Below are 17,479 nucleotides of genomic sequence, written 5' to 3' on the forward strand. Positions count from 1 at the left end.
TCTAAACCCAGGGCTTTAACTGTTACCTAGCCTCTAAACCCAGTCCTTTGTGTTCCCAGGCCTTTAAATGTTACATAGGCTCTAAACCCAGTCCTTTGTGTTCCCAGGCCTTTAGATGTTACCTAACTTCTAAACCCAGTCCTTTGTGTTCCCATGCCTTTAAATGTTGCCTATCCTCTAACCCCAGGCCGTTAAATGTTACCTAGCCTCTAAACCCAGTCCTTTGTGTTCCCAGGTCTTTAAATATTACCTAGCCTCTAAACCCAGGTCTTTAAATGTTACCTAGCCTCTAAACCCAGTCCTTTAAATGTTACCTAGCCTCTAAACCCAGTCCTTTGTGTTCCCAGGACTTTAAATGTTACCTAGCCTCTAATCCCAGGCCTTTAAATATTACCTAGCCTCTAAACCCAGTCCTTTGTGTTCCCAGGCCTTTAAATGTTACCTAGCCTCTAAACCCAGTCCTTTGTGTTCCCAGGCCTTTAAATGTTACCTAGCCTCTAAACCCAGTCCTTTGTGTTCCAAGGACTTTAAATGTTACCTAGCCTCTAAACCCAGTCCTTTGTGTTCCCAGGCCTTTGAATGTTACCTAGCCTCTAAACCCAGGGCTTTAAATGTTACCTAGCCTCTAAACCCAGTCCTTTGTGTTCCCAGGTCTTTAAATATTACCTAGCCTCTAAACCCAGGTCTTTAAATGTTACCTAGCCTCTAAACCCAGTCCTTTAAATGTTACCTAGCCTCTAAACCCAGTCCTTTGTGTTCCCAGGACTTTAAATGTTACCTAGCCTCTAATCCCAGGCCTTTAAATATTACCTAGCCTCTAAACCCAGTCCTTTGTGTTCCCAGGCCTTTAAATGTTACCTAGCCTCTAAACCCAGTCCTTTGTGTTCCCAGGCCTTTAAATGTTACCTAGCCTCTAAACCCAGTCCTTTGTGTTCCAAGGACTTTAAATGTTACCTAGCCTCTAAACCCAGTCCTTTGTGTTCCCAGGCCTTTGAATGTTACCTAGCCTCTAAACCCAGGGCTTTAAATGTTACCTAGCCTCTAAACCCAGTCCTTTGTGTTCCCATGCCTTTAAATGTTACCTAGCCTCTAAACTCAGTCCTTTGTGTTCCCAGGACTTTGAATGTTACCTAGCCTCTAAACCTAGTCCTTTAAATGTTACCTAGCCTCTAAACCCAGTCCTTTGTGCTCCCAGGCCTTTAGATGTTACCTAACTTCTAAACCCAGTCCTTTGTGTTCCCATGCCTTTGAATGTTACCTAGCCTCTAATCCCAGGCCTTTAAATATTACCTAGCCTCTAAACCCAGTCCTTTGTGTTCCCAGGCCTTTAAATGTTACCTAGCATCTAAACCCAGTCCTTTGTGTTCCCAGGCCTTTAAATGTTACCTAGCCTCTAAACCCAGTCCTTTGTGTTCCAAGGACTTTAAATGTTACCTAGCCTCTAAACCCAGTCCTTTGTGTTCCCAGGCCTTTGAATGTTACCTAGCCTCTAAACCCAGGGCTTTAAATGTTACCTAGCCTCTAAACCCAGTCCTTTGTGTTCCCAGGCCTTTAAATGTTACCTAGCCTCTAAACTCAGTCCTTTGTGTTCCCAGGACTTTGAATGTTACCTAGCCTCTAAACCCAGTCCTTTAAATGTTACCTAGCCTCTAAACCCAGTCCTTTGTGCTCCCAGGCCTTTAGATGTTACCTAACTTCTAAACCCAGTCCTTTGTGTTCCCATGCCTTTGAATGTTACCTAGCCTCTAAACCCAGGACTTTAAATGTTACCCGAGCCTCTAAACCCAGTCCTTTGTGTTCCCAGGCCTTTAAATGTTACCTAGCCTCTAAACCCAGGTCTTTAAATGTTACCTAGCCTCTAAACCCAGTCCTTTGTGTTCCCAGGCCTTTAAATGTTACCTAGCCTCTAAACCCAGGTCTTTAAATGTTACCTAGCCTCTAAACCCAGTCCTTTGTGTTCCCAGGACTTTAAATGTTACCTAGCCTCTAAACCCAGTCCTTTGTGTTCCCAGGCCTTTAAATATTACCTAGCCTCTAAACCCAGTCCTTTGTGTTCCCAGGCCTTTAAATATTACCTAGCCTCTAAACCCAGTCCTTTGTGTTCCCAGGCCTTTGAATGTTACCTAGCCTCTAAACCCAGGGCTTTAAATGTTACCTAGCTTCTAAACCCAGTCCTTTGTGTTCCCAGGACTTTGAATGTTACCTAGCCTCTAAACCCAGTCCTTTGTGTTCCCAGGACTTTGAATGTTACCTAGCCTCTAAACTCAGTCCTTTGTGTTCCCAGGACTTTGAATGTTACCTAGCCTCTAAACCCAGTCCTTTGTGTTCCCAGGCCTTTAAATATTACCTAGCCTCTAAACCCAGTCCTTTGTGCTCCCAGGCCTTTAAATGTTACCCTAGCCTCTAAACCCAGTCCTTTGTGTTCCCAGGACTTTAAATGTTACCTAGCCTCTAAACCCAGTCCTTTGAATGTTACCTAGCCTCTAAACCCAGTCCTTTAAATGTTACCTAACCTCTAAACCCAGTCATTTGTGTTCCCAGGCCTTTAAATGTTACCTAGCCTCTAAACCCAGTCCTTTGTGTTCCCAGGGCTTTAAATGTTAGTCCTTTGTGTTCCCAGGCCTTTAGATGCTCTAAACAGTCCAGTCCTTTAAATTTGTGTTAACCCCAGGCCATTGAATGTTACCTAGCCTCTAAACCCAGTCCTTTGTGTTCCCAGGTCTTTAAATATTACCTAGCCTCTAAACCCAGGTCTTTAAATGTTACCTAGCCTCTAAACCCAGTCCTTTAAATGTTACCTAGCCTCTAAACCCAGTCCTTTGTGTTCCCAGGACTTTAAATGTTACCTAGCCTCTAATCCCAGGCCTTTAAATATTACCTAGCCTCTAAACCCAGTCCTTTGTGTTCCCAGGCCTTTAAATGTTACCTAGCCTCTAAACCCAGTCCTTTGTGTTCCAAGGACTTTAAATGTTACCTAGCCTCTAAACCCAGTCCTTTGTGTTCCCAGGCCTTTGAATGTTACCTAGCCTCTAAACCCAGGGCTTTAAATGTTACCTAGCCTCTAAACCCAGTCCTTTATGTTCCCAGGCCTTTAAATGTTACCTAGCCTCTAAACCCAGGTCTTTAAATGTTACCTAGCCTCTAAACCCAGTCCTTTGTGTTCCCAGGACTTTAAATGTTACCTAGCCTCTAAACCCAGTCCTTTGTGTTCCCAGGACTTTAAATGTTACCTAGCCTCTAAACCCAGTCCTTTGTGTTCCCAGGCCTTTAAATGTTACCTAGCCTCTAAACCCAGGTCTTTAAATGTTACCTAGCCTCTAAACCCAGTCCTTTTTTTCTCCAGGTCTTTAAAGGTGAATTTCAGCTACCTGAGTTTCTAAGAGAACAATCTCAGGTACAGTAACTATTCTGCCTGTAGTTATGTTCTGCAGCTATCTATATTAGTGGCAAAATGGTGGCCGCTGTTCATAGGAAATCTGGTTACAATTCTCCATCTGCTTTTTTTCCCCATGAATTTCTCGTCTCGTTTTTTGTTGTCGTTGGTCATGATGACATGCTGTCTGTGACTAAGTTTTTCTGTCTGTTGTACTGTAGTCTAGACTGTTGTTCTCCGGTCTCATTTCTCACCTTTTTGTGTTCGTGTTTTTAGGAACACTTCCTCTCACAGTCAGCGGTTTTAACCACATTGTCTGTCTCCTTGTTGGTCCTTTTTTTGATTTGTCACTGAACTGATGTGTTGTTTTTGGGGGGGGGAGAGTTCTACTGCCACCGTGCGACAGCAAGCACACACGACATGCTGCCAGCAACACAGCTTGCGAACACTGATTCTGTGAAGTGTCGTTGTTGTAGCGCAGAGCCATGATGAATTTGACTTCTTTCAACAGTTCATACTTTTTTGACACACAGTCCCATAATGCACCATCCCTCCAACTCCACTCACAGACCAGAGAATTAATAATAATGTTCATCTTCTCTCTCCAGCTTCAGAAGACTCCAGAGAAACCTACACCTCAGTTAGGGGAGAAGCAGATGAACCATCCTTCTCTTCCAGACCAGAGAATTCCCATAATGCCCACAAGTCTAACAAGTCTTTCTTCTTCTTCTTCTCTCCAGCTTCAGAAGACTCCAGAGAAACCTAACCCGCCACAGGTGGGTAAGCATAACCCAATTAAATCTTCAGTCCCAAATGGCACCATATTCCCTATCTGGGTCCTGATCTAAAGTGATGCACTACATGGTAAACAGGCCTTTTAGGGGGATACCCTTAATCAATCCTCTCCGTAGATGCTTTACTTAAAATACTTTTTCCTAAACTTCTCCTTGAGTAAAACAAAAATTTACCAGAAGAAAAGAGTGACCCCTACTGGCCCTCCAACACCACTTCCAGCAGCATCTGGTCACCCATCCAGGGATCGACCATGCTTAAAGCAAGCTGGCAGTGGGATGCAGTGTGGTATGCTACTGCTGGCATAGGGAATAGGGTTCCACGTGGGATGAATTCATAATCTTTCTGGTAGTTTCCATCTGATTTGTGAAATACTTTGTCCGTCTGTGTGAGACTTCTAACTCTTGTGTTTTGTGTGTGTTTTAGAGCCAGACTAGGCAGCGATGGACTGAGGAAGATATACAATAAACTCAACATCATCTTTTGGGGACCTTCGTGCTTTTCCATGGACACGACTTGATATAACCGTGACACACACACACACACACACACACACACACACACACACACACGTTAGCCTGTGTCTGTGGGGACCGGACCACCTTTGCTTGGAGAACTCTTTGGCCTTCGATGTTGTACTGTAAACTAATGATGTGTTTTGTCACTAAAATGGTGACCAGAGAATGTTGATGTTATGTTTCTTTCTTGCCTAGGGCTGCAAAATTCTGGCAACTTTCAAAAGATTCCTAGATTTTTCCAGAAGATTCCGGAGTTCAGCAAGAAATCTGTAATCCTACAACTAGGATTTCTGGAAAACATTTTGAAATTTGAGGGAAAGTTTGCAGAATTTTGCAACACTATTCTTGTCACACCACGCTCATCTGGATTTGTAGTTTTTCTGGTTTTCTTCTGGCTATAAAAAAAAATCTGTGATTCTGTTGTAAGAAACTACAGTGGACTTTAAATGTAAATCAAAAAAAAAAAGTACAGTATTTATAGATGAAATTTAGCTTTTTGAAGATGCTATATCTATTTTAATGTTTCATTTTGTTTTTACATGCCTTTTGTATCTTACAAGTCCATGGGTACTGTGATGTACAAGATCCTAGTTAAGTATTGACAGTGATAAAAGATAGCATTTTGTTTACGTTTTTTGTATTTTTTACGGAGATGGTATGATGAATTATGAAAGAGGGTGGTATAATGGCCGTAAACCACGGCAATGAAGGGAGAAGAAAAAAAACAGCGTTTCAGCTGAGGAAGACAGGGGAAAATCCAAATTTGACAACTTGACGGTTCCTCAGACTGAAAGTAGTCTATGGGTCAGGGGAGAATGGAATCCATATTTCAGTACAAACGTCACTTAAACTTTAGCCCATAGCTAGCTTAAACTCAATAACGTGATTGGTGCAACCGTGTTCATTCAAGCAGGGGGGATGAGAAAGCACTCAGCGTCTCATCGTATCTTATTCACAGAGCATGTAGTTATGGCTCTTGTCATGAACTCTAGGAACACCTTCCTAATATTGAGTTGCCAACCCTTTTTTTTTTGTTGCTCTCGGGTCATGGACTTGAAAACGTTTCGCAGGGATGCTGGTCCATGTTGGCTGAAGGTCCATGTTGGCTGAAGGTCCATGTTGGCTGAAGGTCCATGTTGGATGCTGGTCCATGCTGGCCGAAGGGTCCATGCTGGCCGAAGGTTCCATGCTGGCCGAAGGTTCATTAGGTGGTGGACCATTCTTGATCCTCAGAGGAAACTGTTGAGCGTGGAAAAACCCAGCAGCGTTGCAGTTCTTGACACACTCAAAACCGGTGCGCCACCAGGCACCTACTACTATACCCCGTTTCAAAGACGCTTAAAAATGTTGTCTTGCCCCATTCACCCTCTGAATGGCACACATATACACAATCCATGTCTCAAGGCTGAAAAATCCTTCGTTAACCCCGTCTCCTCCCCCTTTCATCTGCACTGAAGTGGATTTAACACGTGACATCAATAAGGGTTCATAGACTGACCAGGTGAATGTCATGGAAAGAGGTGTTCTTAATGTTTTGTACGGTCAGTGTATATATGGAACGGGGTGCTGGTTGGGACGTAACCTGAATGTTGAAAATGAGTTACAATGAGCCACCTCCAGTAATTAAAATCTTTTAATAATAAGGAACAATGTTTTTTATTTTTATAGTAATACACATTACATTCAATGCAAACGATGCATCCCTTTTTACATACAAATACACTCTGCAATTCAAACGTTGGGCTTTTTTTCAAAACATCATTTTGAAATGAAATTGTATTTTGTAAATTCAACAGAAGTGAGAGAACACAAGTCAACAAAATGTTCCACACGTTGAGTTATATATCTCTTTTTAAAAAAAACATTAAAATCCACTATATGTCCTGATATTACTGTCCTCATTAGAAATATTGGACTTTTTTTTAATTTTTGTTATATTTAATTTACATCTGTCAGTATAGACTTCAGAGATTCTCAAAACAACAGAAATTGCACAGTAGTAATAATTAAACTTCTTGTTTTAAAACATTTTAGACACCTAGTAAACAGTCTGAGATACGGTATGCAGTCTTTGGTACTCATTATCTTGATTGGAAGAAAATAGCTCTCTCTCCAATCTAGCCTGGTTCAACCAGACTGAAACGCATTGTAACAATGGTGAAACATCACAGAATCAGGTTTGGATTCCAGGCTACTAAAACTTTCCCCCTCCACACTTCAATCAGAAACTACCACATGTCGTTGAGGGGTTCCCGAGTGGCACAGCGGTCTAAGGTACTGCATCTCGGTGCTAGAGGTGTCACTACAGTCCCTGGTTCGATTCCAGGCTGTATCACAAACGGCTGTGATTGAGAGTCTCATATGGCGGCGCGCAATTGGCCCAGCGTCGTCCGGGTCCGGGTTCGGCCGGAGGGTAGGCCATCATTGTCAATAATTTGTTCTTAATTGACTTGCCTTGTTAAATAAAGGTTACATTTTTTAATTTAGTGACATCTACTTAAACCATGAGAGATATCTAATTTAACTGTGAGTGTTCAAACAGAACCCTATTCTCTTGATCAGTGGTTCTCAAAAATGGATACTTGGCCTGTCCACAGAGTGTACCTGTGAAGACTCATGAGACTGTCTGCTTCCTGATCAAATGCACATAAAGGTGGTACTTCAGAGGTACTCTGGGCAGAACCAAATGTACCTGGTGGTACAGTATTGGAAAACGTTTTGAGAACCACTGCACAGGTCCCTTGTCAAGAATAGTGCACTATATATAGGGAATAGGGTTCTATAGGGTCCTGGTCTAAAGTAGTGCACTATATATAGGGAATAGGGTTCTATAGGGCCCTGGTCTAAAGTAGTGCACTATATATAGGGAATAGGGTGCCATTTGGGAGCATTCCACTACAACACCTTCCTTCCAACTATCGGCCTGTGATGTGTACTCTCCATACTGAAACGCTGATTTCTCCACAACATCTCAGGATTGGTGAAGACTGGGCAGTGTGATCACAGGGTCTTCTATGGACCTCACCACTCCATGGCAGCCATTTTGGTAGTAAGTGTGCAGGTTATTATTGGGAGCCCCTGGAGACTAGTAAGGATGTACAGTTGAAGTTTACATACACCTTAGCCAAATGCAGTTAAACAGTTGCAGTTTTTCACAATTCCTGACATTTAATCTTCAGTAAAAAAAAATCCATGTCTTAGGTCAGTTGGATCACCACTTTATTTTAAGAATGTGAAATGTCAGAATAATAGAGTGATTTATTTCAGCTTTTATTTCTTTCATCACATTCCTAGTGGGTCAGAAGTTTACATATACTCAATTAGTATTTGGTAGCATTGCCTTTAAATTGTTTAACTTGGGTCAAAAGTTTTGGGTATCCTTCCACAAACTTCCCACAATAAGTTGGGTGAATTTTGGCCCATTCCTCCTGACAGAGCTGGTGTAACTGAGTCAGGTTTGTAGGCCTCCTTGCTCGCACACGCTTTTGCATTTCTTCTCACAAATTTTTGATGTCTTGAGATGTTGCTTCAATAAATCCACAAAATGTTCCTTCTCATGATGCCATCTATTTTGTGAAGTGCACCATTCCCTCCTGCAGCAAAGCACCCTCACAACATGATGCTGCCACCCCCGTGCTTCACGGTTGGGATGGTGTTCTTCGGCTTGCAAGCCTACCTCTTTTTCCTCCAAACATAGGTCATTATGACCAAACAGTTCTATTTTTGTTTCATCAGACCAGAGGACATTTCTCCAAAAAGTATGATCTTTGTCCCCATATGCGGTTCCAAACCGTAGTCTGGCTTTTTTATGGCGGTTTTGGAACAGTGGCTTCTTCCTTGCTAAGCGGTCTTTCAGATTCTGTTGATATAGGACTCGTTTTATTGTGGATATAGATACTTTTGTACCTGTTTCCTCCAGCATCTTCTCAGGGCCCTTTGCTGTTGTTCTGGGATTGATTTGCACTTTTCGCACCAAAGTACATTCTCTCTAGGAGACAGAACGCGTCTCCTTCCTGAGCGGTATGACGGCTGCATGGTCCCATGGTGTTTATACTTGTGTACTATTGTTTGTACAGATGAACGTGGTACCTTCAGGCATTTGGAAATTTCTCCCAAGGATGAACCAGACTTGTGGAGGTCTACAATTTTTTTATGAGGTCTTGGCTGATTTCTTTGATTTTTCCCATGATGTCAAGCAAAGAGGCACTGAGTTTGAAGGTAGGCCTTGAAATACATCCACAGGTACTGGAATTTTCCAAGCTGTTTAAAGGTATAGTCAACTTAGTGCATGTAAACTTCTGACCCACTGGAATTGTGATACAGTGAATTATAAGTGAAATAATCTGTATGTAAACCATTATTGGAAAAATGACTTGTGTCACTGCACAAAGTAGATGTCCTAACCGACTCGCCAAAACTATAGTTTGTTTAACAAGAAATTTGTTGAGTGATTAGTCGTATAAAAACTTAATGAAAAGGTCTAAAAGTTGGTCACAACTCTTCTGCTCCTCTCTCAATGGAATCCTGTGTGGGAAGCTAGTGACCTCTAGAGGCCTCCGCTGGTAGTGCACGGAATGCCCTGGTATTATATACTATACTGTACCCAGTCTCTGTGCTACTCACACCCTGGTATTATATACAGTACTGTACCCAGTCTCTGTGTTACTCACACCCTGGTATTATATACTATACTGTACCCAGTCCCTGTGCTACTAACACCCTGGTATTATATACTATACTGTACCCAGTCTCTGTGCTACTAACACCCTGGTATTATATACATTTACATTTACATTTAAGTCATTTAGCAGACGCTCTTATCCAGAGCGACTTACAAATACTATACTGTACCCAGTCTCTGTGCTACTAACACCCTGGTATAATATACTGTACCCAGTCTCTGTGTTACTCACACCCTGGTATTATATACTATACTGTACCCAGTCTCTGTGCTACTAACACCCTGGTATAATATATTACCCATACTCACACCCTGGTATTATATACTGTACCCAGTCTCTGTGTTACTAACACCCTGGTATTATATATTAGTCTCTGTGCTACTAACACCCTGGTATTATATACTGGTCTGTACCCAGTCTCTGTGCTACTAACACCCTGGTATTATATACTATACTGTACCCAGTCTCTGTGCTACTCACACCCTGGTATTATATACTATACTGTACCCAGTCTCTGTGCTACTAACACCCTGGTATTATATACTGTACCCAGTCTCTGTGCTACTAACACCCTGGTATTATATACTATACTGTACCCAGTCTCTGTGCTACTCACACCCTGGTATTATATACTATACTGTACCCAGTCTCTGTGCTACTAACACCCTGGTATTATATACTGTACCCAGTCTCTGTGCTACTAACACCCTGGTATTATATACTGGTCTGTACCCAGTCCCTGTGCTACTCACACCCTGGTATTATATACTATACTATACCCAGTCTATGTGTTACTAACACCCTGGTATTATATACTATACTGTACCCAGTCTCTGTGTTACTAACACCCTGGTATTATATACTATACTGTACCCAGTCTCTGTGCTACTCACACCCTGGTATTATATACTATACTGTACCCAGTCTCTGTGCTACTAACACCCTGGTATTATATACTATACCCAGTCTCTGTGTTACTAACACCCTGGTATTATATACTATACTGTACCCAGTCTCTGTGTTACTCACACCCTGGTATTATATACTATACCCAGTCTCTGTGTTACTAACACCCTGGTATTATATACTATACTGTACCCAGTCTCTGTGTTACTAACACCCTGGTATTATATACTATACCCAGTCTCTGTGCTACTAACACCCTGGTATTATATACTATTCCCAGTCTCTGTGTTACTAACACCCTGGTATTATATACTGTACCCAGTCTCTGTGTTACTAACACCCTGGTATTATATACTATACTGTACCCAGTCTCTGTGTTACTAACACCCTGGTATTATATACTGTACCCAGTCTACGTGCTACTAACACCCTGGTATTATATACTATACTGTCCCCAGTCTCTGTGTTACTAACACCCTGGTATTTACACTCAGTGGACAGTTTATTAGGTACAGTTCATTAGGAATCTAGTACCGGATCAGACCCACCTGGAGCCATGAAGGGGTGCATCTGGACAACAACAATGTTCAGATACGATGTGTCGTTCAAACGTTGACCAATTGGCATCAAGGTTCCTACAGTAACTTGAGCCAGGAAAACATTCCCCACACCAGTACACCACCAGCCTTGTACCATTGACACCAGGCAGGACCGGTCCATGGAATCATGCCTCTTACACCAAATCCTGACTCGGGATTGGTCAGACCAGACAATGTTTTACCACTCCTCAACTATCTAGTGATGGTCATGGTCACTGGAGCCTCTTCTTGTTTTTATCTGATAGGAACCCAGTGATGGTGATGGTCACTGGAACCTCTTCTTCTTGTTTTTATCTGATAGGAACACAGTGATGGTGATGGTCACTGGAACCTCTTCTTCTTGTTTTTATCTGATAGGAACCCAGTGATGGTGATGGTGATGGCCACTGGAACCTCTTCTTCTTGTTTTTATCTGATAGGAACCCAGTGATGGTGATGGTCACTGGAGCCTCTTCTTCTTGTTTTTATCTGATAGGAACCCAGTGATGGTGATGGCCACTGGAGCCTCTTCTTCTTGTTTTTATCTGATAGGAACCCAGTGATGGTGATGGTCACTGGAGCCTCTTCTTCTTGTTTTTATCTGATAGGAACACAGTGATGGTGATGGTGATGGTCACTGGAGCCTCTTCTTCTTGTTTTTATCTGATAGGAACACAGTGATGGTGATGGTGATGGCCACTGGAGCCTCCTCTTCTTGTTTTTATCTGATAGGAACACAGTGATGGTGATGGTGATGGCCACTGGAGCCTCTTCTTCTTGTTTTTATCTGATAGGAACCCAGTGATGGTGATGGTGATGGCCACTGGAACCTCTTGTTTTTATCTGATAGGAACACAGTGATGGTGATGGTCACTGGAACCTCTTCTTCTTGTTTTTATCTGATAGGAACACAGTGATGGTGATGGTGATGGTCACTGGAGCCTCTTCTTGTTTTTATCTGATAGGAACCCAGTGATGGTGATGGTCACTGGAGCCTCTTCTTCTTGTTTTTATCTGATAGGAACACAGTGATGGTGATGGTGATGGTCACTGGAGCCTCTTCTTCTTGTTTTTATCTGATAGGAACCCAGTGATGGTGATGGTCACTGGAGCCTCTTCTTCTTGTTTTTATCTGATAGGAACCCAGTGATGGTGATGGTGATGTTCACTGGAGCCTCTTCTTCTTGTTTTTATCTGATAGGAACACAGTGATGGTGATGGTGATGGTCACTGGAGCCTCTTCTTCTTGTTTTTATCTGATAGGAACACAGTGATGGTGATGGTGATGGCCACTGGAGCCTCTTCTTCTTGTTTTTATCTGATAGGAACACAGTGATGGTGATGGTGATGGCCACTGGAGCCTCTTCTTCTTGTTTTTATCTGATAGGAACCCAGTGATGGTGATGGTGATGGTCACTGGAGCCTCTTCTTCTTGTTTTTATCTGATAGGAACACAGTGATGGTGATGGCCACTGGAGCCTCTTCTTCTTGTTTTTATCTGATAGGAACACAGTGAGTGATGGTGATGGTCACTGGAGCCTCTTCTTCTTGTTTTTATCTGATAGGAACCCAGTGATGTGATGGTCACTGGAGCCTTCTTCTTGTTTTTATCTGATGCAGTGATGGTGATGGTCAGCTGGAGCGGTTTCTTTTGTTTTTATCTGATAAGAGCAGTGATGGTGATGGTGATGGCCAAGGAGCCTCCTCTTCTTGTTTTTATCTGATAGGAACACAGTGATGGTGATGGTCACTGGAGCCTCTTCTTCTTGTTTTTATCTGATAGGAACACAGTGATGGTGATGGTCACTGGAGCCTCTTCTTCTTGTTTTTATCTGATAGGAACACAGTGATGGTGATGGTGATGGCCACTGGAGCCTCTTCTTCTTGTTTTTATCTGATAGGAACCCAGTGATGGTGATGGTCACTGGAGCCTCTTCTTCTTGTTTTTATCTGATAGGAACCCAGTGATGGTGATGGTGATGGTCACTGAAGCCTCACTTCTTGTTTTTATCTGATAGGAACCCAGTGAGTGATTGATGGCCAGAGGAGCCTCTTCTTCTTGTTTTTATTTGATAGGAACACAGTGATGGTGATTTGGAGCCTCTTCTTCTTGTTTTTATCTGATAGGAAACAGTGATGGTGGTGATGCTAGTGGGCATGGTGCAGGCAGGGTCGGTTGATGCATGCATTTGGTTTTCAGGGGGTTTAAGAGCAGTTGGAGGCCACGGAAGGAGTGCTGTATGGCATTGAAGCTCGATTGGAGGTTAGATAGCACAGTGTCCAATGACGGGCCGAAAGTGTATACAATGGTGTATAATGTGCTGTACTCAGTCTCTGGCTACTAACTTGCTCGGTCATTGACACTAACGTTGTGTCGCTCTAAAACAAAGTTAGACTTGATGAAGCATCACACAGTATATCATTTAACCCCTAGTCCAATTCAACACAGAGGAATCTCAATCTCACTATTTGGTATCAAATATTTGGGTCTCCTTGATGGAAAGGTCAGGGGGTCTCTGTGATGGAGAGGTCAGGGGGTCTCTGTGATGGAGAGGTCAGGGTGTCTCTGTGATGGAGAGGTCAGGGTGTCTCTGTGATGGAGAGGTCAGGGGGTCTCTGTGATGGAGAGGTCAGGGGTCTCTGTGATGGAGAGGTCAGGGGGTCTCTGTGATGGAGAGGTCAGGGGGTCTCTGTGATGGAGAGGTCAGGGTGTCTCTGTGATGGAGAGGTCAGGGGGTCTCTGTGATGGAGAGGTCAGGGGGTCTCTGTGATGGAGAGGTCAGGGGGTCTCTGTGATGGAGAGGTCAGGGGGTCTCTGTGATGGAGAGGTCAGGGGGTCTCTGTGATGGAGAGGTCAGGGGTCTCTGTGATGGAGAGGTCAGGGGGTCTCTGTGATGGAGAGGTCAGGGGGTCTCTGTGATGGAGAGGTCAGGGGGTCTCTGTGATTGAGAGGTCAGGGTGTCTCTGTGATGGAGAAGGGTACTGATCATTTTTTAAAATTAATTTATCCTCGAGTGTAGGGGGCAGTATTTTGATGTTTGGATGAAAAACATACCCAAATTAAACTGCCTATTTCTCAGGCCCAGAATATGCATATAATTGTCAGATTAGGATAGAAAACACTCTAAAGTTTCCAAAAATGTCAAAATATTGTCTGTGAGTATAACAGAACTGATATTGCAGGCGAAAACCTGAGGAAAATCCAACCAGGAAGTGGCCTCCATTTTGAAAGCTACATGCTCCATAGCCTGCCTTCGAGCCATTTAAAGGGATACCAACCAGATTCCTTTTCCTATGGCTTCCCCATGGTATGAACAGTCTTTAGACATAGTTTCAGGCTTTTATTTTGAAAAATTAGCAAGAATGATCACATTGAGTCATTGTATGGCTGGGTGCCAGCAGCGTTTTTTATGAGCAACAGCTTGAAGCAGCCATTTTCTCTCTCTCTCCTATTGAAGAAGCTACAGTCCCGGTTGATATATTATCACTATATATTGTAAAAACAACCTGAGGATTGATTATAAAAAACGTTTGACATGTTTCTGTGGACATTATGGAAACTATTTGGAATTTTCGTCTGCGTTGTCGTGACCGCTCTTTCCTGTGGATTTCTGAACATAACGCCAAACAAATAGAGGTATTTTGGATATAAAAAACAATCTTTATGGAACAAAAGGAACATTTATTGTGTAACTGAGAGTCTCGTGAGTGCAAACATCTGAAGATCATCAAAGGTAAGCGATTTAATTTATTGCTTTTCTGACTTTCGTGACCAATCTACTTGGCTGCTAGGTGTTTGTAATGTTTTGCCTATTGAGAGAGATGTCCTTACATAAACACTTGTTATGCTTTCGCCGAAAAGCTGTATTGAAATCTGACACGCCAGGTGGATTAACAACAAGCTAAGCTGTGTTTTGCTATATTGCACTTGTGATTTCATGATTTTAAAAAAATAAATTTGTAATTTTATTTGAATTTGTCGCTTTGCAATTCAGCGGTGGTTGACGGAAATGATCCCGCTAACGAGATGGATGCATCAAGAAGTTTAACCTTTATTTAACTTGGCAAGTCAGTTAAGAACAAATTATTTACAATGACAGCCTCCCAGGGAACAGTTGGTTAAACTGCCTTGTTCAGGGGCAGAACAACAGGTTTTTACCTTGGCAGTTCGGGGATTCGATCTAGCAGCCTTTCAGTTAGTGGCCTAATGCTCAAACCACTAGTCTACCTGCCTCTAACCACTAGGCTACCTGCCTCTAACCACTAGGCTACCTGCCTCTAACCACTAGGCTACCTGCCTCTAACCACTAGGCTACCTGCCTCTAACCACTAGGCTACCTGCCTCTAACCACTAGGCTACCTGCCTCTAACCACTAAGCTACCTGCCTCTAACCACTAAGCTACCTGCCTCTAACCCCTAGGCTACCTGCCTCTAACCCCTAGGCTACCTGCCTCTAACCCCTAGGCTAACTGCCTCTAACCCCTAGGCTACCTGCCTCTAACCCCTAGGCTACCTGCCTCTAACCCCTAGGCTACCTGCCTCTAACCACTAGGCTACCTGCCTCTAACCACTAGGCTACCTGCCTCTAACCCCTAGGCTACCTGCCTCTAACCCCTAGGCTACCTGCCTCTAACCCCTAGGCTACCTGCCTCTAACCCCTAGGCTACCTGCCTCTCACCACTAAGCTTCCTGCCACCCCTCTAACCACTAGGCTACCTGCCGCCCCTCTAACCACTAGGCTACCTGTCTCTAACCACTAGGCTACCTGCCTCTAACCACTAGGCTACCTGCCCCTCTAACCACTAGGCTACCTGCCTCTAACCACTAGGCTACCTGCCTCTCACCACTAGGCTACCTGCCGCCCCTCTAACCACTAGGCTACCTGCCTCTCACCACTAGGCTACCTGCCTCTCACCACTAGGCTACCTGCCTCTCACCACTAGGCTACCTGCCTCTCACCACTAGGCTACCTGCCTCTCACCACTAGGCTACCTGCCTCTCACCACTAGGCTACCTGCCGCCCCTCTCACCACTAAGCTTCCTGCCTCTCACCACTAGGCTACCTGCCTCTCACCACTAGGCTACCTGCCTCTCACCACTAGGCTACCTGCCTCTCACCACTAGGCTACCTGCCTCTCACCACTAAGCTTCCTGCCACCCCTGGTGAATAGTAGAGAATAATAAAATGCGGGCAGTCACAGTGTGATCCAACTAAGGAGCATAAACACAACTCCAAACGTCTGACAGCAACCAACTAACCATGGCTTTCTGTGACCGGGTGCTTGTAAACAACATCTATATACCAGGTCCAGACCTCGACCCAGACTTAGCACTGGAACCAGGATCAGACCCAGTCCAGGACCAGACCCAGTCCAGAACCAGACCCAGACCAGACCTAGACCAGACCCAGTCCAGGACCAGACCAGACCCAGACCAGACCCAGTCCAGGACCAGGTCCAGACCTAGACCCAGACTTAGCACTGGAACCAGGACCAGACCCAGACCAGACCCAGACCAGACCCAGACCAGACCCAGTCCAGGACCAGACCTCGACCCAGACTTAGCACTGGAACCAGGATCAGACCCAGTCCAGGACCAGACCCAGTCCAGAACCAGACCCAGACCAGACCTAGACCAGACCCAGTCCAGGACCAGACCAGACCCAGACCAGACCCAGTCCAGGACCAGGTCCAGACCTAGACCCAGACTTAGCACTGGAACCAGGACCAGACCCAGACCAAACCCAGACCAGACCCAGTCCAGGACCAGAACCAGACCTAGACCAGGACCCAGCCAACATCCATCTCCTTTCCCCCTGTTCTCTCCTTCATCCAGGCCAGGATGGTCAACCTGGAGCCTTCACCCTTCACTGGTCTGGCTGGAGGGATAGAGGGCCCACGTCTCCGTCTCTTCCACAGGTGTGTGAGGTATAAAGAGGGGTAAGAGAGGGAGGGAGCTGTGCTGGATGCAGAGGATGGATGGGCAGGTGGAGGGGTGGAGTGATGGTATCTGGCTCCTCTCTACCTCTCCTCTTCTGGCCTTGTTCACCCTCCTCTTCCTCCTGCCCTGTTCATCCTCCTCTTCATCACTTGTTCTCGATGAGAGACTGGACCTTGAGCACCAGTTCTCTGGCGATCTGAAGGATGTGCTGCACGTCATGACGTTCTGCCATCTCTGTTACACACACACACACACACACACACACACACACACACACACACACACACACACACACACACACACACACACACACACACACACACACACACACACACACACACACACACACACACACACACACACACACACACACACACACACAGGAAGTCAGGGAGATGCTTTTATACACACACTACATATCTGTAGTGACTGTGCTCACAGTTTGCCTCCACCTCTGTGCTTCAACCCAACACATTTCACCATGTTTTTGTTGGAGGCTCCTGATTGGTGCAGTGGTCTATAGGTGTCACTACAGACCCTGGTTCGTATCCAGGCTGTATCACAACCGGCCGTGACTGGGAGTGCCATAGGGCGGCGCACAATTGGCCCAGCGTCGTCCGGGTTTGGCCTGGTGTAGGCCGCCATTGTAAATAAGAGCTTGTTCTTAAACTGACTTGCCTTGTTAAATA

At 44.4% G+C, this 17,479-nt stretch overlaps 2 protein-coding genes across 9 annotated transcripts in view; one reads left to right on the forward strand and one right to left on the reverse strand.

Moving 5' to 3' along the window:
* LOC124005041 (protein-tyrosine sulfotransferase 1) overlaps positions 1-17,479 on the forward strand; it is a 137,309-nt gene that overhangs the window by 110,100 nt on the left and 9,730 nt on the right. For 3 of the 7 annotated variants that reach the window (XR_006833555.1, XR_006833554.1, XR_006833553.1), the window contains exons 4-6: positions 3,344-3,394; positions 4,114-4,149; positions 4,592-4,737. Coding sequence is in view for 4 of the 7 variants with exons in the window: in XM_046313900.1 (XP_046169856.1) it covers positions 3,344-3,394; positions 4,114-4,149; positions 4,592-4,633 (129 nt within the window). In the remaining 3 variants the exon portion in view is untranslated. Of the gene's footprint in view, positions 1-3,343; positions 3,395-4,113; positions 4,154-4,591; positions 5,309-17,479 lie in introns of those variants that run through there. The other 4 variants (XM_046313901.1, XM_046313900.1, XM_046313903.1 and 1 more) reach the window with 4 other exon arrangements.
* The window catches only part of LOC124005040 (small G protein signaling modulator 2-like), a 136,156-nt gene continuing 134,569 nt past the window's right edge, over positions 15,893-17,479 (reverse strand). For both annotated transcript variants that reach the window (XM_046313899.1, XM_046313898.1), the window contains exons 24-25: positions 16,399-17,024; positions 15,893-16,164 (exon numbers count right to left, since the gene is read on the reverse strand). In XM_046313899.1, coding sequence (XP_046169855.1) covers positions 16,936-17,024 — 89 coding nt within the window. In that variant the 3' untranslated portion in view covers positions 15,893-16,164; positions 16,399-16,935. The remainder of the gene's footprint in view (positions 16,165-16,398; positions 17,025-17,479) is intronic.

This window comes from Oncorhynchus gorbuscha, linkage group LG19 (genome assembly GCF_021184085.1).
Source record: "Oncorhynchus gorbuscha isolate QuinsamMale2020 ecotype Even-year linkage group LG19, OgorEven_v1.0, whole genome shotgun sequence".
NCBI classification, from domain to species: domain Eukaryota; kingdom Metazoa; phylum Chordata; class Actinopteri; order Salmoniformes; family Salmonidae; genus Oncorhynchus; species Oncorhynchus gorbuscha.